Genomic DNA, 19,949 nt, shown 5'->3' on the forward strand with positions numbered 1-19,949 from the left:
AAAGCATTTGCTGGAAATAACAATGAAAAAGGCTTACCTAACCTTAAAAACGTGGAAAGAACAGTATGCAAACATCAGTGATGATGACAGTTTTGATTTTTCCACACCGTTGAACAATGTGAACAGAAGCCCGCTCAACAGCTTCAAAGCACGGCAAATTGCCAGTTAATTACTTCTGCCATTATTGTCCCAGGATCATGTAAACTACCAGAAGGAGGCCTCAGCAGGTGTTATTGTTCATCATTTCATCGTTGGCTATTCATATCACTGGGTGCACAGTGCATTTGGAATACACTGGGATCCTATCATGTTACGTTACATTATTGGCATTTAGCAGACCCTCTTATCCAGATCCTTCCATCGATTACAGGTTTTTTTTTTTTTTTTACAATGTTATCCATTTACACAGCTGGATATTTACTGAGGCAACTATGGGTTAAGTACCTTGTCCAAGGGTACAGCAACAGGTGAATCGAACCGGCAACCTTTCGGTTACGAGCCTTGCTCCTTGACCACTATGCTACACTGCCGCCTGTTTTTAGACACTTTAAACATTGTATAGTGAGATTACTGGTTTTCCCGTCCTATAGCGCCTTGCGGTTTTTGCCTGAGCATCAGGGTAATGCATTTCTCATTCAATCAATGTGTTCCAGATGTAGGGGAAGAGCATGTCTATTTAAACTTCTTTTTACTTTTACAATGTCTCTTTGAACAGAAACAAATGCTTTTTACATTTAACAAAACAAAGCTAAAATAATACGTAAAATCTGCAGACATACCCCGTAATTATACAGGACTCCGGCCGATGCCAGAGCATTTGGACCCAGATACAAATCCCCTGCAAGCCAAAGCTTCCTTACAAAGTTCTAGAACTAATCTCCCAGTATCCATTGCATTGCACAGTCACAGAGCTTAAATTTCCATCACTGCACGGCACACGACAAGGAGGTGGAAAGCAATGTAAATCTTAGCAGCACGCAAGAGGGCATATCTGTCCACCAACAGAGGCAAAATCCAGCTGACGCCATTCAGAGGAAAAACTGCTTTTTACACTGTGTGGAAACAAAACCAGAGGTGAGACAGCTCTGAGTTTAACAGGGAGGACAGCAAATTCCTGTTTGAGCAGCATCCAGAGAACCACCACCACCATCAATCCTCAGAACAAATGTAGTGGATGAGGCATGAAAATGTGTGTCTCTCCACCCCAATGACCTCAACGTAGACGCACCTCAGAAAGTATACAGCACAGCTTACACAAGACATGCTGCTATAGCCTACAACTTAAGTCCTTTGTCTTCACTGTTGGGACAATAACAATCTAGTGACAGACAGCTCTGGTTGACTGGACACGAAATGTCCACAATATATAAAAACAGGGATAAAAAAAGACATGATGTAGTTTGGGACAGTGCCATTTATTTGAAAGAAATATGATCATCTCTCTCTCCCGCTTGCTCTCTCTTTTAAGACTGTTATCGCAGTAACCTCCAAAAACAAGTAACAAGTGATAAATGCTTTTATTTCTGCACTTGGAAAAGTATGTAAGTGTATTCACTTTATCAGAAAAAAAAAAAACAAAACAAAAAAATACAGGATCATTTTCCTTCCTGCGAAAAAGGGCTTAATCCCTTCAATGCCCAAACTTCATTATAATATAAATAGCTAATTCGAGTACAAGTCATCTGAGGCCAGTGCAACAAAGAGCTCTAAATATGTGCCCCTCGTTTGACGAATGCTCCTATCTCTGCCGCAATGAATGCCATCCCTCAGCCGGGCCGTATCTAAGGAGCGCAGAAACACTCGGAGTCGCGCCGCTGGATCCGTCTGACGTAACGGCACCTTTTTTCACCGATTTCCTGGTTGCACATTCGGGGGGGTGTAATTAAATGGTAGCGTCATGGAAACAATCTGAAATTAATGCGCTGTTCCTCACCTCACAAATTAGTAGGTATGCATACTAAAAAGCATGAAACTGGTTTCACAGGAAAAAAATTGGTTTCCTTATGGAAGAATGTCACAGTCCGACATGAGCCTCTGACGTTTCTCCTCTCTAATGACCTCAGGGATAAATGACCATTTCCTGTGTAACTCCAGGTCACAAATCAGTTTTTTCCAGTCCATATCTGAACATGTTTTTAACTTTTGTCTTTGAAAAATCGTGGCTGCCCTGAACCACTTTAGCCATTTGCTTGTCTAGTAAAATGGTGATACAGTGATCAGTGGTTGATTCTTAAAAGTGTGGTTCGAAATGAATGAATATATGAGCTAAAATATTGAGAAAAATGAGGGCCTAAATGTAGAAATTGTTATTGGCGACCAATATAAAATAATAACGCTTTTTATTATTGTTAACAATCTGCTCTATGGTTATCTCAAAAGGGTCTGTCAGGAAGGAGGGGCATAAGGAAGGGGTGACTTAAATGCCCCCTCTTCAATGCAAATCAGTACGTTACCTCACCTACTTGAGGAAATTTATTTTTTGGTAATAATCCTGATGGTATTTGTAACACTGATGTAGGGGAACCACTGGGGTCCAGCTCTTGTTTCAGTGACCGTGACATTGTCACTTTGGAAAGTCAAAGCCATCTCTTTTTATCTGAGCTAACTTTAAGATGAGTGAAAATCAAAGCAGCGTTGACTGGCTAATACTTCTAGACTGCAGACCTGCAGGAAAAAAATTGGAGCTAATTCAAAGAAATTATTTCACCCTGCAAAATGAAGTAATTCCAAAAATAAGGAAAAAGTAATTCAGCAGTCTCAATCATGGCTGAATAAACCTTTCTGAAAACTTTGCAAAACTATTTAAAATATATCAAAAGATGTGCAGAGTGTAATAAGGTCAGCATATTGATATGTGCCAATATGTAGCAATGATTAAAAAAGTATGATTGAGATAAATGAGATTTTACACCAATTTCAGCATTCATTTAACTCCTTTATGCAAAATAAGCATGTTGCTTTCTGCATGTGGTCCCCATATGAGTTTGTCTTTAACATATAGTCCGTGACCTCTGACCTTTGCCGAACCATAATCCTTTGTGGGTATCGAATGGTGCCTTGCAAAATCACACAAGTTCTTCTTAATTATTTATGCTATAAGCTGGGCACAAAACCCGGATCAAAGGAAATACATCCACTTTTTCAGTGCAGGGTAAAAAAAGGTTACTTTCTTCCCTGTGGAGATTCTTCTATTTATAAGTGCTCAGATCTTTGTGCTGTTAAAAAAAGACAGTGCAGTATAAATCAGCATGGTCCATATTGTGGTGACCTCATCACTGCAAGACAAGTGCAGAAACTGATTAAAGGGGGAAATTTTCACCCAGTAGCAGTCTGATATGGCCTGATGAGTGCGGTGATTCAATGGCACCAACAAACATGTTGTCCTCCTGTCTCTTGTGCTGTGCCCCTGAACAGAACTACATCACAAATAGGTACACATGGCCATATTCTTCAGTACCTAACATCTTTATGTCAGGTTTGTATTGATTCCCTTAAATATTTTATGAGTTGGAGGTTTTATTTTAAGGACTGTGAATGTTTGAAGAGTAACTGATCCATAATTGTGTGATTTGTACAAACATTTTGTAGCAAGTTAGGCCAATCTGCTACAAAAGACTGAAGGATATGTAGTTCTTTTTAGCTGATTAGCAGCGCGTGTTGGTGAATTACACTTCAAAAAGCGCTCTTAGATGATTTATCATTGTAATGGGATCATTTTGCAATGTGAAAAAAATATAGATTTAGATTCTTTTCAGGTGAATCAGCATAACAAATTATAGTTTTGCAGTGCTTCACTTTAACATCAAACAAAATTTCTAAATGCTAAATGGAGCTCACATGCACATTACACCTCCACGCTCAGATCTATACGGATACATAAATGGCTTGTTCAGGCACCTCTAATCTACTGAAAGTAACGCTGTCCTTACATAAAGGAGCGTAGAGAACTGCGTCCGCGCGCCGCTGCAGCAGACCCCACAGAGCGAGCGGCAGAGGAAGCGTAACTCACTTGATGTAGTACGGCACCTCGTTGTGGGAGACAGCCCTCTGCCATGGCATCTGTACAGAGGCTGAAAACACAGCAGAGTTAACAACCCTCATTACTCAAAGATGGAGGGACATGGAGGGACACAGGCAATCTGGTACGGCATGCTTCTTCCACAAACATCTCTAAACTTTTTTTTTTTTTTTACTGTAAAGAATTATGTTTAATTTGTGCAACTGCAGAGGAGAGCTGGGGATAGAAAATCCAAGCAACCCCCCGATACACCTGCATGTTTAAAGTGACTGTTTTCCACACTACAATCCCCACAATGCACCACAGTGAAGCAACACCAAATGGAGGAAAGGTGTGTCTCCACTGACATCATCTGAGTGGCTCACAGGTGTCTGATGAGTTGCAGGGCACCTGAGAATAGCAAGCCCTAGCCTAAGCCTTTTCACATCTGACTGAGGTAAAGTACTGGTTAAGTAATACATGCATTGAGCATATTCAGCATATTTTATTGGGAAAGTATGAAAATTCAATAGATAAACACTTAAAGCAATCCCCCTACGTTAAGTATCAGGTACTACAATTAACATATTGGATGTAAAAACGCATCTAATGGCCAGCTATCTGTTCCTGGAATGCCTGGTTCTATATCAGGACAAAATAAATTTCCCTCCCCTGTGTAGACTGGGGGAAATTATTCTGCTGAATAAATAGACTGACAGACTCATATCTAACCCTCCGAAAGCAATAACTTAAGAGATATCAGGAAAAGGATTTGTGACATAGTGAAAAAAATATATCACTGGGTTCCAAACCCCCCACAATATGTCACAGCATTATTACTCTCTCATTGTCTTATTTGTGAAGTTGCTGGTACATTGTGTCAGTACTGGGTAAAATGACAATCCAAAATACAATGAAAATACATTTCAAGTATATGTCCAAATATATGGAATATGTTTCAGTATAAGCTGTTGCCACTTTAATGTAGAATATATTTTTCTTTATGCTCAACAATACAGACTCAAAAGCAGATATATGAAAGTGTTTGTAACTCATAAATTTTCTAAATGTACTCTCGCACTGCTTTGGACAGAGAACATTTTCCAGGGGGAATTAAAACTAAGAACAAAACAGAAAACAGCAAATTGGGGACAAACATGAATCTTTGACCCTTCGTGGAATCCAGGGAAAAACAAAAACACTAACAGCAGAATAGGGACGAACGATGGTCTGTGAATGGAAGCATCCACCAGTTCACTACATAAATCCAGACACTCAGATGCTGTAGATTGCCGTTGGTAGGAGATGGTAGCCTATTGGTAGACAGCTTGGCTGTTCCCACCCACAGACCCTACGAAGCCTAAAAAGCAGGCAGTCACAGGGAGGAGGGGTGCTTCCTTACCGGACAGGAAGTGCTGGGACGAGGGTCCGAGACCTCGCTGGGTCACCTGCAGCTGTCTGAGCCGGTTTCCTGTGGCCTCCTGTGTGTGGGGGGGGGGGGGGGGGGCAGGACACCACAGGGAGGGGGGGGCACAATCAGGGAGGGAGGACACCATCAGGGGTGGCACTGTGCTGTAACAGGGCTTTTAACAGAGGTGTTTACAGGTTTGATCCCTGGGTGAGACGCTGTTGTAGTACGCTGAATTCAGCTGCATGAATGGATGACATTTGAAAGGTCAGTTATACACCGTCAGTTGTTTCCTGCTGGGCCAATCAATTACATCGCAGATGAAATGAGGGTGACTTTAGGGGTATCAAACAGAGTAGCGCTGGAGTTTGTGTGGAGGCATTTACCCAGAGAAGCATAGCAAATAAGAGCCTGAATGTAGGAATTGCTATCAGCCAACAATATCAAATTATAACACTTTTTATTATTGTTAACAATCTACTTGATGATTATTTCAATTAGTTTGCCATTGTTTAGCTGTACTCTGGCACATGGCCAGAAAGCCAGAGAGAAACCCTACAACCTTCCGGCATTTGAGAGGACACTCTCACCACACAGCCATCCACTGAAACAGCGACTGTGTCATTAAGACAAAATGTACAAACAGGACCTCGCTTTATCCAGCCTGCCCACCTCCCCCCCGGGGCCTCACAGTCATTCAGCCGTAAACCAGCGAGGCAACATGACAAGCCCGCAGAGCTCTCATTTATCTGACAGCGAGCTTTTTAACAGCGATGCCTGTCTGGCAGGGACCTCTTCATAGCGCAATGCAGCGCCAACACTTATTTTCCAACACACTTATTTTATTTCTCTGAGCCGTGAAAATGCAAGAGCCCGGGGCGCGGATTGTTTTGACAGTTGTTGCCTGGAACTGGGGGTACGAGGTCAGAGCAGGACAGGGGTATGTTCGCCGGGAGTGCAAGGGGCCCCCCGTGGGCGCTGCTTCGGACAGCCACTTAATTACCGATGTCCTCTGGTCCCTCTGATCAATGGAGGCGGTCAATAACCCTGCCCGCCGGCTTCCTCGAGGACCGCAGAAAATCACAGCCAATCAAAAGGCAAGACAAGGACACAGCGAAAACACAGACACAAAGACCTTCTTCCACACCGGGGGAAGCTGATATCTTGAAGGGGACTTCAATGTTCTGTTGCTTTTTTAAGCCAATGGAGGCACAAAGGGTGGAAGTGGTACAGCACTTGGAAAAAAAGAGACGCACAAACACAGCCAAAAAAGGCAAAGCCTCTTGGGAAACCCTATGCCCCTTGAGGGCTCCGTTAGCCGCATTGTCAAAAGAGGCATGGGGTTTTTGATTTTCCACAGCGCTTCAAAAAAAAAAGATTACACCTGCGGAGTCTGGTGTCCAAACAGAGAAGACTTTTCTCGAAAAGCTACTCCACCTGTAAAAGTTTCCAGCGGAGGTTGAGTTCGCCGAGCTTGGTGGAGGTGTCTGAGGACACCTGAACATTCAGGGCTGACAGCTTGGCCAACAGCTCGTTCACAGCTCCGATGTCACTCTCCAAGGGTGCCATCTTCTCCCTAAAGGCCTGATTTAAACATGAAAGTCACACCACAGCTAACGCGTGGGTAACAATGCAAAAGGCAAGGAGTCATCAGTTTAGCTAAACACAGAGAGTGGGGTACGTTAGTGATCAGTGGGGCTTCATGAACCCCAAAATTGTTATCATCCTTATTAGTGACTCGTTATTTGGAACAATTAATAGTGTTTTGCTATGGAGAATCTTTAGCTCAAACAGCTAATGACTGGTACCCTATGACTACTCTTCTTTGTACGGTTCATGAAGCCTCACTCTCCCAGTACAGATAGAAATGCAACACAATACACAATGTCATGACAGGCAAGAGACATCACCTGACTCATCCCATGACATATAACGATCATGACTTTCTATGAGAGTATAGCGACAAAGGTAATATGTATGCATGCAGGATGTAATATGGAGGTCAGTGATGCAGATGCACAGATTGCACATGTATGACAGCGTGATCTGAGCGATTCTCACGACTCACAGCCGTTGTATCCACGTGCTCCTTCAGGGAGTCGACACGCAGGGCCCCCACCTCCGGCCACCCCGCCCTGGCGTCCTCCGCCTGGGTCAGCCTCACGCCCAGCCTCTCCACGTCCCCCCGGAGATCCTGAGCCCGCCCCAGCTTCCTCCCCACCTGCAGCTGCCGGCCGTCCGTGCGGGTGACCAGCCGGCCCCAGCGTCCCCGCACCTCCTCCGCCTGCTGGCGGACGGACCCGCCCGCCCCCTGCACCCTCTCTGCGGCCGAGGGCTCTGAGGTACGGGGAGAGAGGAGACCCTCACTGAGGGCGCAGTGCCGCACTGGTGGCGTCTGTGCCTGCAGGGGGCGCTGATGTTCTGTGACTGAAAGAACCCCTTGCGTGCACACTGCCTGCTCCTGGAAGTTTTGGCAGTTTACAACATTCCCACAGTCCCACAGCACCCGACAAAAAACACCAATCATTAACTGCTGATAAGAGACAGTTACTGCAATAATATAGCAGGTGGAAACAACATTTGAATGAATGTGTAAAAAGCATAAAATATGCCTAACTGCGGGATATGTGCAGGTTTTCTTTGTATTGCAGTAGCATTCTTTACCTGTCCTGGGCTGTGAGTCTGTCTGCGGGTCCTCGGGTTCTTCAATGGATGGGTCAGCCTCAAACAAGCGGATCTGCTCCAGTGTGCTGACCACCAGCTGCTCCCGGGCCTCCAGCTCCCTCCGCAGGGTCTGAGACAGACAGGAGGACAGAGGAGCACAGTGTTCTGTGACATAATTCTCCCATAATGCAACGCACACGGAATGACAGAGGAGCACACAGGTCAGTGTTCTGTGACATCATCTGCACCTTGCTGAGATTGATGTGTGAGATGAACTGCACAGCAGTTCATCATATTTAAAGCATTTTTTAGCAGAATATTTCAGTTATTTCTCAAAGACTGGCAGAGAGAGAGCATTCTATAATGTTTCTGTGCAAGGCCTTTTCTCAAAATCTCTAAGTATCACACGTTCAAATTTCCCATCTGACTCTCCCAGTTCCACAGGGCAATCCTTTCGATAATAGCCTTTCTAGTATCAAGAGGCAGCGCGCAACCCGTACAGAGGCATTTTGCAAATCTATTTTTCCTGCACCTCAGTACATGCGTTCAGCACAATCGATACGAGGGGCTGCGTTAGAAACCTGCGAGGCGGTTGAAGCCGAGCCGTTCGAAATGGGCCGCCTGATTGAAAGTAAGAGGCAAACGAGAGAAACTGAATCATGGAGAATATCACATTTCCCCAGGGCCAGCGTAGAGTTCTGGGAGTTTCTTTATGCGCTTCCATCTCTATGGCCACTGTCATACACCCTCCAAAGCCTGTTTCTGGAGCCTCTGTACACCCGCGTCAAATTCCCTTGACTCCAACCTGCCTTAACTACCATGCCATAACTACCATTACTAATTACTATTACTACTCATTACATTACATCACATTATTGTCATTTAGCAGACTTTCTCATCCAGAGCAACATAGATTACAATTTTATCCATTTATACAACTAAATATTTACTGAGGGAACTGTGGATTAAGTACCTTGCCCAAGGGTGCAGCAGCAGTGCCCCAGCAGGGAATCAAACCAGCAACCTTTTGATTTGATTACCAGCAACCTTCTCCTTTCTATTATGCTACACTGCCATCCCCTGGGATACCTACCCTTCACCTAACATAACTACTCCATGACCCTGTAAAACCACCCCAAACATCATTCGCATACACCCTGTATTCTTCCCCTACCATAACATCCCACCCTAAAACTCCTACTACACCAGGTCTACCCGCGTAATCCGTACATTACCAAGACGATACTATTAACTGTTACAATGCCAGAAATATTCTACTAACCTTGACCTTATCACTACTATCATATTCACCCTTAACATACTATACTACCCTTTTAACCTTTACCATATCATGCTGACCCTATTGACTGTTGACATGCTGCACCATACCTACCAGCTTACTCTTTAACATGCAGTACCAAACTGTGGAATTCATATAGTCTCAAGCAGAGAATTCTCTGCAAATCTTGGCATTGGTAATTAAGAAGCTGTCCGTAGGCCAACAAAGGAGTTATTAAACTGGAGGAGTTGTTAAACAACGTTGCCACTGTTTGTATAATCCAAATATGGATTGACAATATGACAGTGTAATTTTGCTTTATTGAAATTTCTATATCTGACTCATATCATATTGAGCTCTGCTATTGTTTCCTGAAAGGACAATTTGCTGGCATTTATAGTACTTACAGGTAATGGCTTCTGATTTGACTGAATTGTAATATGTCTTCCTCATTAACGTATCGAAGTGAGACATCATATCAGAGGGGCAAAAATCAAACACAGTAATTGGATTTTTCTGTATCTAGATTGAATCAAAAGTACTGTCAGGGCGAAAATGAGATTGTGAATCAGCGCTCCGTCATAAACTGCCACTGAGTTTCACATTACCACTAAGGTTTAGCCCCAGCTCATTTCAGAGCTTATTAAACGGAACGGCCTCAGTGATCTTTCTACTGACAACCTCTATGTATGGAACGCTCCGATCAATTCGGTAACACGGCACCCCCAACCATCAGACACCAATTTGGTAATATGCAACTTTTAATTGTCATTGCATTACAGTAAATTACATAACATTACATACACTATTGGCATTTAGCAGACATTCTTGTACAGAGCAACTTACATGAGTTACAGCTTTTTACTTTTTAGCTATTTATACAGTGGGATATTTACTGAGGCACTTGTGGGTTAAGTACCTTGCCCAAGGGTACAATGGCAGTGCACCAGCAGGGAATTGAACCAGCAACCTTTTGGATACAAGCCCTGCTCCTTACCACTGTGCCACACTGCTGCCCTATCCTCTCCTGACCCTGGATCATGGTGTAGTGGGTCAGGCCATCTGAGGAACGGTGGTACAGCCCTACCTCATTTCGTAATGGAGACACACAACACTGCTAATTAGCATTCCCCCTATTTTTAGGAATGCCCATCGGGTAACCCCTCTGCAATAATGAAACAGCGCTCTCCCTGTTTTGCCTTCATCAATTTCCATGCCACTGTTGGACCCACTTTGCCCTAAGGTGACTCAGAGTTCAAGTGGAGCCCGGATGGTGGAAGCACCTCAGCAGCCAATCCGAAGACAGTTTAAGAGTTCAGCCAGACAATCCCAGTGCGTGAAAATTAAACAACAGTACCAGGAGCTCAGAGAATTTCTGCGTAAGCCTCTGCCTTCTGCCCTGGCCACCAATCTTGGGCTTACTTGGTCCGATTGAGTGGGTGAAACTATTTTAAAGGATGCAGTCTGCAGAGTGGACTCGGGATAAGATAGATTGCATTAAGGGAAATCAGTGTGAATTTGGAGGTTAATCATGGCAAACTTCCTGGAGGGCACCCTGGGATATCTGCTTTATCCGCCTGAAAAATGCCTTATAAACAGGAATTTGCATCGGCATCTGATTGATTCTTTATGCCGTCTATGAACTTCCAGCAAACATTTAGGCTGAGTCTGTGATTTTGTTTAAATAAAAAAAAACCTAAATTAAATGCTTTGCGAGTGCTGTTTAAAAACACTGCAAAGTCATTATCAAGATTCATTACTTTAGCGACAAGATTAAATACAGCCACTGTTGTGATTTTTCACACAAACACGCATATTGACATGCAACCATACACACACACACACACACACACACGAATGCTTCCAAGACTTCCCTCTTTAATTGATAGCCATGGCAACGCAACCGCATAAAACCATGAACAAATATGAATCCATTAAACTTGGCAGATGTGTGACATACCTTGTGGGGGCCGTGTGATTGGTTCAGGTCAGGATCACACTTGGCAAGGTGTGTCCGTAAAACTAAAGAGACTTCATTAGGAAAGCAGTTGGACCCATTTCACATTTTATTACTCATGGACCCATGCCCAAAAAAATCCAAGGTAACAACCTTGAAATGTAGCATTTAATTTACAAACAGAAACAATGCTTAAAACGTAGGTGTGATGAAGCTTCAGAATGCAACTTTTACAGGTGTACATTCATGCTTCTGTATTGTTGCTTTAATAATGTCATCTTCTGCCTCTAATTCATCTGTAGTCATTCTGAGATACCCACAGCATGTATTATTTAAAATACTGCATTGGGGTGAAAACATTTTAGAGATCAATTCATTTCATGCTATATTCAAACATTCCCATAATGTTGTTCATTGAAAAGAGACCTAGAGGTGTTCTCTGAAAAAATACTTAAATATGCAACTATATGTGTGTCTAATTGGAGTTTAGGACCATTTTTAAATCCTTTTTAAAAAGGACAGCGAGTACTTCATAATGAACCCTGGGTGTACATGAAGCACACAACTGCCTTGATAACACTACTTAATGAATGCTTGGCGCATGCAACCAAAACCTTTCCCTGAGATCTGTTTTATCATACACCCACCCTATGGTGGAAGCCCTTTTAAGAAGATGAAAGAGGAGTGTAATCACCCAATCAGGCATTAAATTTTAGGTGATTAACTGGATGATTGTAAAATCCATTTTGTGCTGCTCTGCAAAGCAGAGTCATAAATCCAAGATCAATACCCTGGCAATGAGAATTTTAAATGTGGCATATTCATATTGTTTTCCCCCACCCTCCTTTCTCTTGCATTTTGCATTTGTTAATGAGAAAGAGAACGAATGCTGATGTCAAGCCTCGCTGACTCAAATCTACACGAAGACACCTCTGAAGTCGTCTTGTGGAAAAACAGAGAAAAGCAAATCAACATTCTGAGGAAGGCGCCACTGCTTATCTCAGTAAAAGGACCGCAGCACAAAGACAGCATTCACTCATGTTGCAACGCACTTTATCCTGCATCCTCATTGGTTAGGTTGGTGTTCACTCCCTGGAGCTTCAATGAGTGCGGTGCCTTTAACGTCCAGCAGTACCGTGAGGTGTGGTCCGGACTGTGGCAGGGCACGGCCAAGAAGAGCCGCTTAGTTTTTTACAGTATCAACGCGTTCGCCTCGCAGACCATAAAATTACGATCGAGCGGAGTGTGTTGAAGAAGCAGGAGCGTCCAGGGCCGCACAGGGAGCTGCTGATGAATCACTCCCGCTGAGCGCTGCAAACCAGCACAGTTTTCTCTGTCTAAAGCACACCGTGCGGTGAATGTGCAGTTTTCTGATGCAACAGGTGTCTGACTGAGAGATCGTTCCCCGCATACAGGGAGTGCTCTGGACTACAGGCAGATGACAGGCAGGTTGCAGATGCGTTCTGCATTTTGCCATAGCTGTCGATGTAGGTTTACAGCATGACATCGGCTTCCCGCTGTGGTCAGGACAGCAGCATTGTTTGCCATGTTCCAATGCAGACTGAAGACTCAACAGCAGACTGGGTCTTGTTTCCCTTCCCATTTCTAACACTAGCACTCCTATCTTTTCTTTATGGTACATACAGTTTTATGTTTTTCTCTGTTAGGGCTTATTACGGATGTTACTGTTTGTACTTTGTATTTTAGTTCTGGTCAGCATAGTTCTGCGTCTGCCAATGTATGCAACATGCATTAGTGCTTTAGTGATGTGACATATTGTATGTGCTTGTCGGCCTGAGAACGTTTTTAACCAGGTCTTGCTATTGCCCCTATTAATCAGGTGAACACACTCATGATCTTTCACAAAGTAAGTCACTCTGGATAAGAGCATGTGGTAAATGACTGTAATGTAATGTAATAACATAATGGTTGTGAGGAACACTCTGTTCTGACCCATGATGTGTATAATTAACTAGACAATCAATGATGCTCCAAGACTACAGCCACTCCAACATGGCACCTTTGGCCCAGGAAGCAATCTCATCCAGAAGATATCATTAGAAACCTGCAAGCTTTTACGATCAAAGTAAGAGTCAAATGATAATGTCCTAGATGTTCTGACAATGATAATGGGCTCAAGGTTATATTATTAGGTTTAATATTTTTTGGACCGCAAGATATTAATCAAAAGGTATGTTAGTTATAACCAACAATGAGTCAGAGGGAACAGCATACACGTCTCTGATTGGACTCAGTATATAGTTATAGGTAGATGACTCAGCACATCAGTCTCTCAAGCATGCAACATGGATACGTAGCTATCTCTTGTAATGCAAGACGTACAGTAGCTGGCTAGCTAGTTGAGGTGTTACAACATTACACACAATTAATAACAAACATTAATATTTTTATTCTTAATACTAAGCCTTAACATTATTTGCATCTTGTTCTGAATATAAACAAAAAATGCAATGAATGTGTTCTTGTTCCCGTAATCTCTGACCTGCCAGTCAGTTTCATTATTTATTGAGCCTACGCTTGTATATTTTGTATATGTTTCGTTTCTGGGAGAATAACTGAGCTATCATGTAGAGCAAGTTTATTTTTCAGATGAAGGTCAGGTTTGGACTGGTGATGGGAGGCAGTCACCCTTGAGGCTGGAAGTACTGCAGATCATAGACTACAGGTCAGAGACCTGTTCCTACACAGGTGGCCAGGAGAACCTTAAACAAAGGAATGAATTCTGCCGATGGAGGCAGGGGCAGAGCAATGTTGTAAGAATGAATGGACCAGCCCGTGTTAACGCATCAAAAGCCATAATCAGTGGGGTACGCTGTGTGGGTTCAAATGGAGTGGAAAGGTAGCAAAGATAACTGTAAGATAACTATACCAGTGTTCCTTTACAATTAGGTAACCACAGAATATATCAGACTTGCTTTAAACAAATATTAGAAAGGGTGATAACATTTTTTTCTTTTCATTAGTCCAGATGGTCATTCATGTTTCCTTTATCCACTGCAACCAGAACATACTTTTCTAGTAAAAAAAAAAAACAATATGTATTTGCTAAACCTATGCCCTTCCCAGAGCAACTTACAGGGTGTGTATGTTATCCATGGATGGTTGAATAAAAAGAGAAAACCAAGGCAAGGCATTTGGCTGAATGTACTGAAGTTTCATAGACCAGAACAGTGAAGGCGATTGACTTGGTGTATACTTGATATGTCAAATAACATTCCTGCCCTGGGGTTCGTTCTCAAATATTTATCGACTTTCTTGAGAAAAGGTGAAATTAATTTCAATCTCAAATTAGAAAAGTTAAATGATAACTGCAAGGTGAACTGCTGATGGAGTTCCAATTGACCGCCCCAGGTACTCTTGAATGCGCCGGGCACCGTGGCGATCAGACTGAGGTTCCTCGGACTGCTCCATCTGCGCCTCTAAACTCCTCGTGATTGCGTCGCACTGAGCCCTCCAGCTGGCAGACATTTCCTTTTAACTCCGCCCTCTGCCTCCGACATTTTCTACATCATCCCGAACAGCAGGTTAGCCACCTGCAGAAATCGACTGTGACGTGTTCAGAAAGCGGTCCCGCGTCTGGCGGGAACGGGGAGAGCGCAAAGGCTTCCCGCCGAGAGAGGCGCGGGCCGAAACGCCGGCTGATCCTCCCGCTTTCAAGTGCGGCGGTTTCGCTCGCATGACTAACGCAGCGTGAAAGAGGTTTAACAGAAAAGTTCTGGAAACGGTGGCTCGGCTGTCCCAACGTCAAGCAATATTTGTCAAAATGTGGTAAAATACAAATCCAAAGTATGAGGAATACACTTTTAAACACGTGTCAAAATATACAGCAAGGATTTTTAAACACAGCACACTGAGAATGTCAATGTGTTTTGCTACTTTTCAGTAAATGTATTAACTATATTCAAAGGTAATACAATATTTTTATAACACTTTTTTGTATATTTTTGTATATTTTTTGGAAATACCACCGGCCCACCCTCATGCAGGGTCACGCACACCTGGGCCCGCCGAGCCACCTGGTCTTTGTTCCAGCGAGGCACTCAACCTCCTGAACATAATGATCTCAGCTGAGCCAGCTTCCCATCCCTCCCTCTCTGTTGGGAGCCCTTCAGAGGTTTAAAGATATACGAGAAAAATAAACCTGCCGGGTTGCTACCAGATACATTTTTTATCACGCTGGGTCTAAACAGTGGATGGGTTCACTGAAAAAGTTTCTCCCAGAGCAAATTAAGCCAGCGTGTGTCATAAAAACAGCAAACACCCGTAAAAATGTTGCTGATTCAACAAAGGCATAACATATACTGTGTGTGTGTGTGCTTATACTGTATATTAATAATATGTATATGAAACTGTGAGGAATCTGATTGCAAAACATTGTAGTGAGAAACTACAGTTATGCAAAACCTTGCAATGCAAACCCTTCTTGGTCAAGAACCAAATTACAGGCAAGTCCAACCTCTTGGACATCAACTATTTTTACAGCTGCCCAATGATGTGTGAGGAGTACAGAGATGTTACACTTCCTCAGACTTTGTACATAAAGCTCAGGACAAACTAGGTGACAGTTTTCAGGTGATAATTAAGAAGGAAGACATGAGCAGCTTCAGCTTAAAGTCCTGTATGTGTTATGAATGCCTTTATTTAGCTCAGAATTGTGATCACTGACTAACATGCTAACTAACAGCAACCCACAATCTTATGTGATTTGCTTTGTTAACTTGTTTCATAGTTTTTACTGCTACACGTCACAGAATTCTGGCTGTAACAGAACACTGGCTTTGCAGAGCCCTGATGTTGTGGACATCATAGCACCCCCGGTGGTGAGACGCGGTACTGACCATGCAGTGGCTGTACTGTTGAAGCAGGGTTGGGACATCCCCTCCGACGGGACTCTGGCCGGCCAGCTCTTCCTCCTTCAGACTCAGCCACTTCCTCAGCTCCTCCAGCTCCCCCAGCAGCCGGCTCCGCCTCTCCGAGCTGGCCTCCAGGTGCACCCTGGGAAAAGTGCTGGCGTCAGTCAGTGAGCTGACAGCTCCTCACTGGCAGCAGTTACATTACACTACATTATTGGCATTTAGCAGACACTCTTATCCAGAGTTACATTAGTTACATTTTTTTTTACATGTTACCCTATAATACAGCTGGATATTCACTGAGGCAATTCTGGGTAAAGTACCTCATCCAAGTGTACAACAGCAGTGACCCAGCAGGGAACTGAACCGGCAACCGGGAATTGAACTGCTCGTTACCACTATGCTACACCGCTGCCCCAGTTGGATCACCTTAATCTCAGAGACAAATGCTGGAGACACAGAATTATGACACATGCATAAATATGGTAAAATAAGGCAAAGAATCATGTCATTTCCATAGTGCCTATCAAGCAAGCTGTGAAATATGTGTGAATTATTTCCGTGATCTTAAGAATGGATGCTAGCAAAACACTTGCGTTCAGTTTTCTTCCCTAAAAAGGTGAGAGGAAAATAAAGTTTTACAGCTTTTTTTGTGGGGGAATTGTTCATTGAAATGCGCATATAAACATTGAGCTTAGATATCTGCTTTCTGCAAAGGCAGCTTTATTACAGTGCACAGTAAGTGTGACGGCAATCAAAAATGGATACTCCTCTGGCCAAAATTATACAAAACACTTCAGTGGACATCTAACACATAAGCTAAAACAAATGACACTTTTATCCTTAGAAACTGGCAAAAAAAATGTGCATCCTGCCAAGCCAAGTATTTTTGTTACCTGCATAAATAAAGCACTCTGCCATGAAAAGAAACAGCCCTTGTGCCACAGAATGCCAAAACCGCCTCTTTGAAACAATCATACTGAAAGACGTTATTAATCAATTAGTTCTGACAGTCTTTAGCGGAGCGGACCGCATTGAGTAATTGGGATGAGACAGCAAATGGCTGAAAACACAATGTGGAGGCTGCACTCTCCAGCCATAATTGTTCATGTCAAAAGAACAGGACTAATTATGCCTGAACGCTGAAGCACTTCAGTGTGATCAAGGACATGTTGATGAAGTGCTTATTTTGCCTTCACGTCTCAAATGTAGTGTTATTGAATTAGAATTGGATTTAATGCACTCCTGAGCTCACAGTCCTGGGACAGCGGAAGTATGCCTGCTTCCGGGCTTTGCTCAAAACTCACGTCTTAATTACTTACTCCCGGTCATTGATTGGATGGGACCTTCAAAAGCCGATTGTTCCAGATGTCACTTAGCTGCTGGTTGTGAGGCAAAACACCGTGGATCTCCAGAACTAGCAGCGGACACCACTGACCTAGTGTGTGACTTTAGCCACTGCCCAGCACTCACACCACTCAATAAGAGGCTGAGAGTAATGTAAATCCAGAGATACCCTGCAGGTGGCTCCTGTGCCTTGTCCTTTTAGCAGCTGTTGTGGGAACATCCAAGGGCACAGACTGTTCAAGTACACTGGTATACCAGGTATAAAGCTGGGGTTATTCAGAGGGTTTGCATAATTACACAAACCCCACAAAGTCGTGTTCCACATTAATTAGTTTGTAACAAGATGTGTACACGCAGAGGGCACACACAGTTCCTGTGGACCCCTGTGTGCTGTCTGTGGACTGACCTGAGGTCGATGGTCTTGGCGCCGAGCTCAGACCAGCCGTGGTTCGTGTCGCAGGGTCTCGGCTGTGGATCCCCTGCCTCCTCCGAACCGCCCAGCGACCGCGTCATCTTCTGCCCGCCGCAATCCACGCTCCTGAAGATGTCGTTGTGAGCATCAATCTCTGCCTGGATATCCTGCAGGTCAGAGAAGAAGAGACACAAGAGATGAGCATGCTGGGATACGAATAACAGGAAGAAAGTGTTGTGGGGGTTGGGGGGTTGGGGGGTGGGGGGGATAGAAAAAGCTTTTAGAGCCCCAGGACCTCCTCTGATTGTCTGAAAATGAGTGCTTTAGTGCAACCAAGCTTCCACATTCTATGCGGCACGATCAACAGTAAGCAACACACACAGTGGGACCCACCAGAAAGCAGCCAAAATCCCTTTTAAACATTTGTGTCACTGGAAGCTTAGCGACCATTTCTGAGAAACAGCTGCATTATTTCATCGGAGCTCACAGGAGTGTGATCGCCATTAAGGAGACACCGGAGAAACGGGGGAATCGCCTGTCATTTATACCTGCAAATCGCCCGCCACTTCTGACTCCAGGGGAAGAGGCAATTTTTAACGGTGGGGAAGGAGGGAAAACACAATGTACATCAGTGTAATGACTCCATTTTTAAAAGAGAGATGGTGCAGATTATGGACAATGGTGCAAAATACTAATTACTGAACCAATATCGGAACCAGAGGCTCACAGGTTCAAATCCCAGTATGCACTTCAGCAAGACTGCTGACCTGAATGGATTTGGTTCATGTCCAGCTGTGCAAATGGACAGCGTGGAAAATGTAAATTTGCAAGCAAAGCTAATAAATAAAATGCAATGGAAGTGTTGGCGAACAGTGCATAAGGCTCCCAAAGAGCTCAAATGTTCAATACCAAAATGCCATGGAGAATACCACACAATAACGGTATGCTACCAATTAATCACTGCATAAAAAAAGTCCCAAAGTCTTACAGTCAAGAAAAAAAGGGGAATAAACTTTACACTGACCAAACGGGATGAAAACAAGCATTGTTTGTTTTATTTGGTTTTCCTGTGCACTATATAAGTCGCGCTGAATAAGAGAGTCTCCTAAATGACAATAATGTAATGCAATTCTTTACAATGTGGCCAGTGCAAAGGCACAGACTTTGGTGAGGTCAAGTACATTTCATTAAGAACACAGGTATACAGGCATACCTTAAAACTAATAGATATGGATAAGCATGTACTGTGTAAACATAACAATAATACAATACAATATGACTTTGGGTTAAAAGTCGAATTGAGGTTGTGCATAATAGTGTGCGTAATTACACAAACCCCACAAAGACGTGTTCCATGTTAATTACTTTGCAACAAGATGTTTATACACAGAGGACATACACATCTACAGCAGTTACAAAGCAAACACACCGGGGACTTGCCTGGTTAATATAAAAGGACGCTTAAATACAGCAAGAGAGAAAAAAAGGAGCTTTATTTTTCAGAGGAACAGATCTAAGCAGAAAAAGAGCTTTACTTTGATCCTTAGACACAAACCCCCGGGGCTTCCCTCTGCTCACAAGGCAGGAGAAGAAAGAAGACATTTGCTTCCTGCAAATTTCATCATTCACATCCCGTTGCAGGTCTGATAATGCAATTCTGGAGATTACATCAGCTGTTTGTATGACTGCATTTCCTTGCTGTTAACAAGCCAACAAGATATCCTCTGCGCCTTTTTGCACCAAGGACCTTTGCACACTAAGAATGGGAGAAATGAGGCTTCGTAAACCTTAAGGAGGCGGAGTGCCATCCTTGAGTCATTGATCTGGAGCAATCACTGTTTTTTTAATATGGAGAGCAAAGTCATTTGACTGGTTGTTGCGAGTCTGTGATTGACAGCAGATGGCAGTTCTGCCTGTGATGGGGTTTGTCAACCCTTTCTTTCCCATCATCACCTCACAGTAAATCTCATCTCTTTCATCGTTTCATCACCAGGTCTGATGAGGATTTCAG

General features: G+C 43.4%; 1 protein-coding gene across 1 annotated transcript in view; it reads right to left on the reverse strand.

Annotated features, from left to right (window-relative positions):
- LOC118786835 (utrophin-like) overlaps nucleotides 1-19,949 on the reverse strand; it is a 64,733-nt gene that overhangs the window by 24,253 nt on the left and 20,531 nt on the right. The window contains exons 2-8 of the mRNA XM_036542168.1: nucleotides 17,933-18,105; nucleotides 16,165-16,321; nucleotides 8,070-8,199; nucleotides 7,474-7,742; nucleotides 6,843-6,989; nucleotides 5,400-5,478; nucleotides 4,010-4,070 (exon numbers count right to left, since the gene is read on the reverse strand). Coding sequence (XP_036398061.1) covers nucleotides 4,010-4,070; nucleotides 5,400-5,478; nucleotides 6,843-6,989; nucleotides 7,474-7,742; nucleotides 8,070-8,199; nucleotides 16,165-16,321; nucleotides 17,933-18,105 — 1,016 coding nt within the window. The remainder of the gene's footprint in view (nucleotides 1-4,009; nucleotides 4,071-5,399; nucleotides 5,479-6,842; nucleotides 6,990-7,473; nucleotides 7,743-8,069; nucleotides 8,200-16,164; nucleotides 16,322-17,932; nucleotides 18,106-19,949) is intronic.

The sequence above is a fragment of the Megalops cyprinoides genome, chromosome 12 (assembly GCF_013368585.1).
Source record: "Megalops cyprinoides isolate fMegCyp1 chromosome 12, fMegCyp1.pri, whole genome shotgun sequence".
Lineage (NCBI taxonomy): Eukaryota > Metazoa > Chordata > Actinopteri > Elopiformes > Megalopidae > Megalops > Megalops cyprinoides.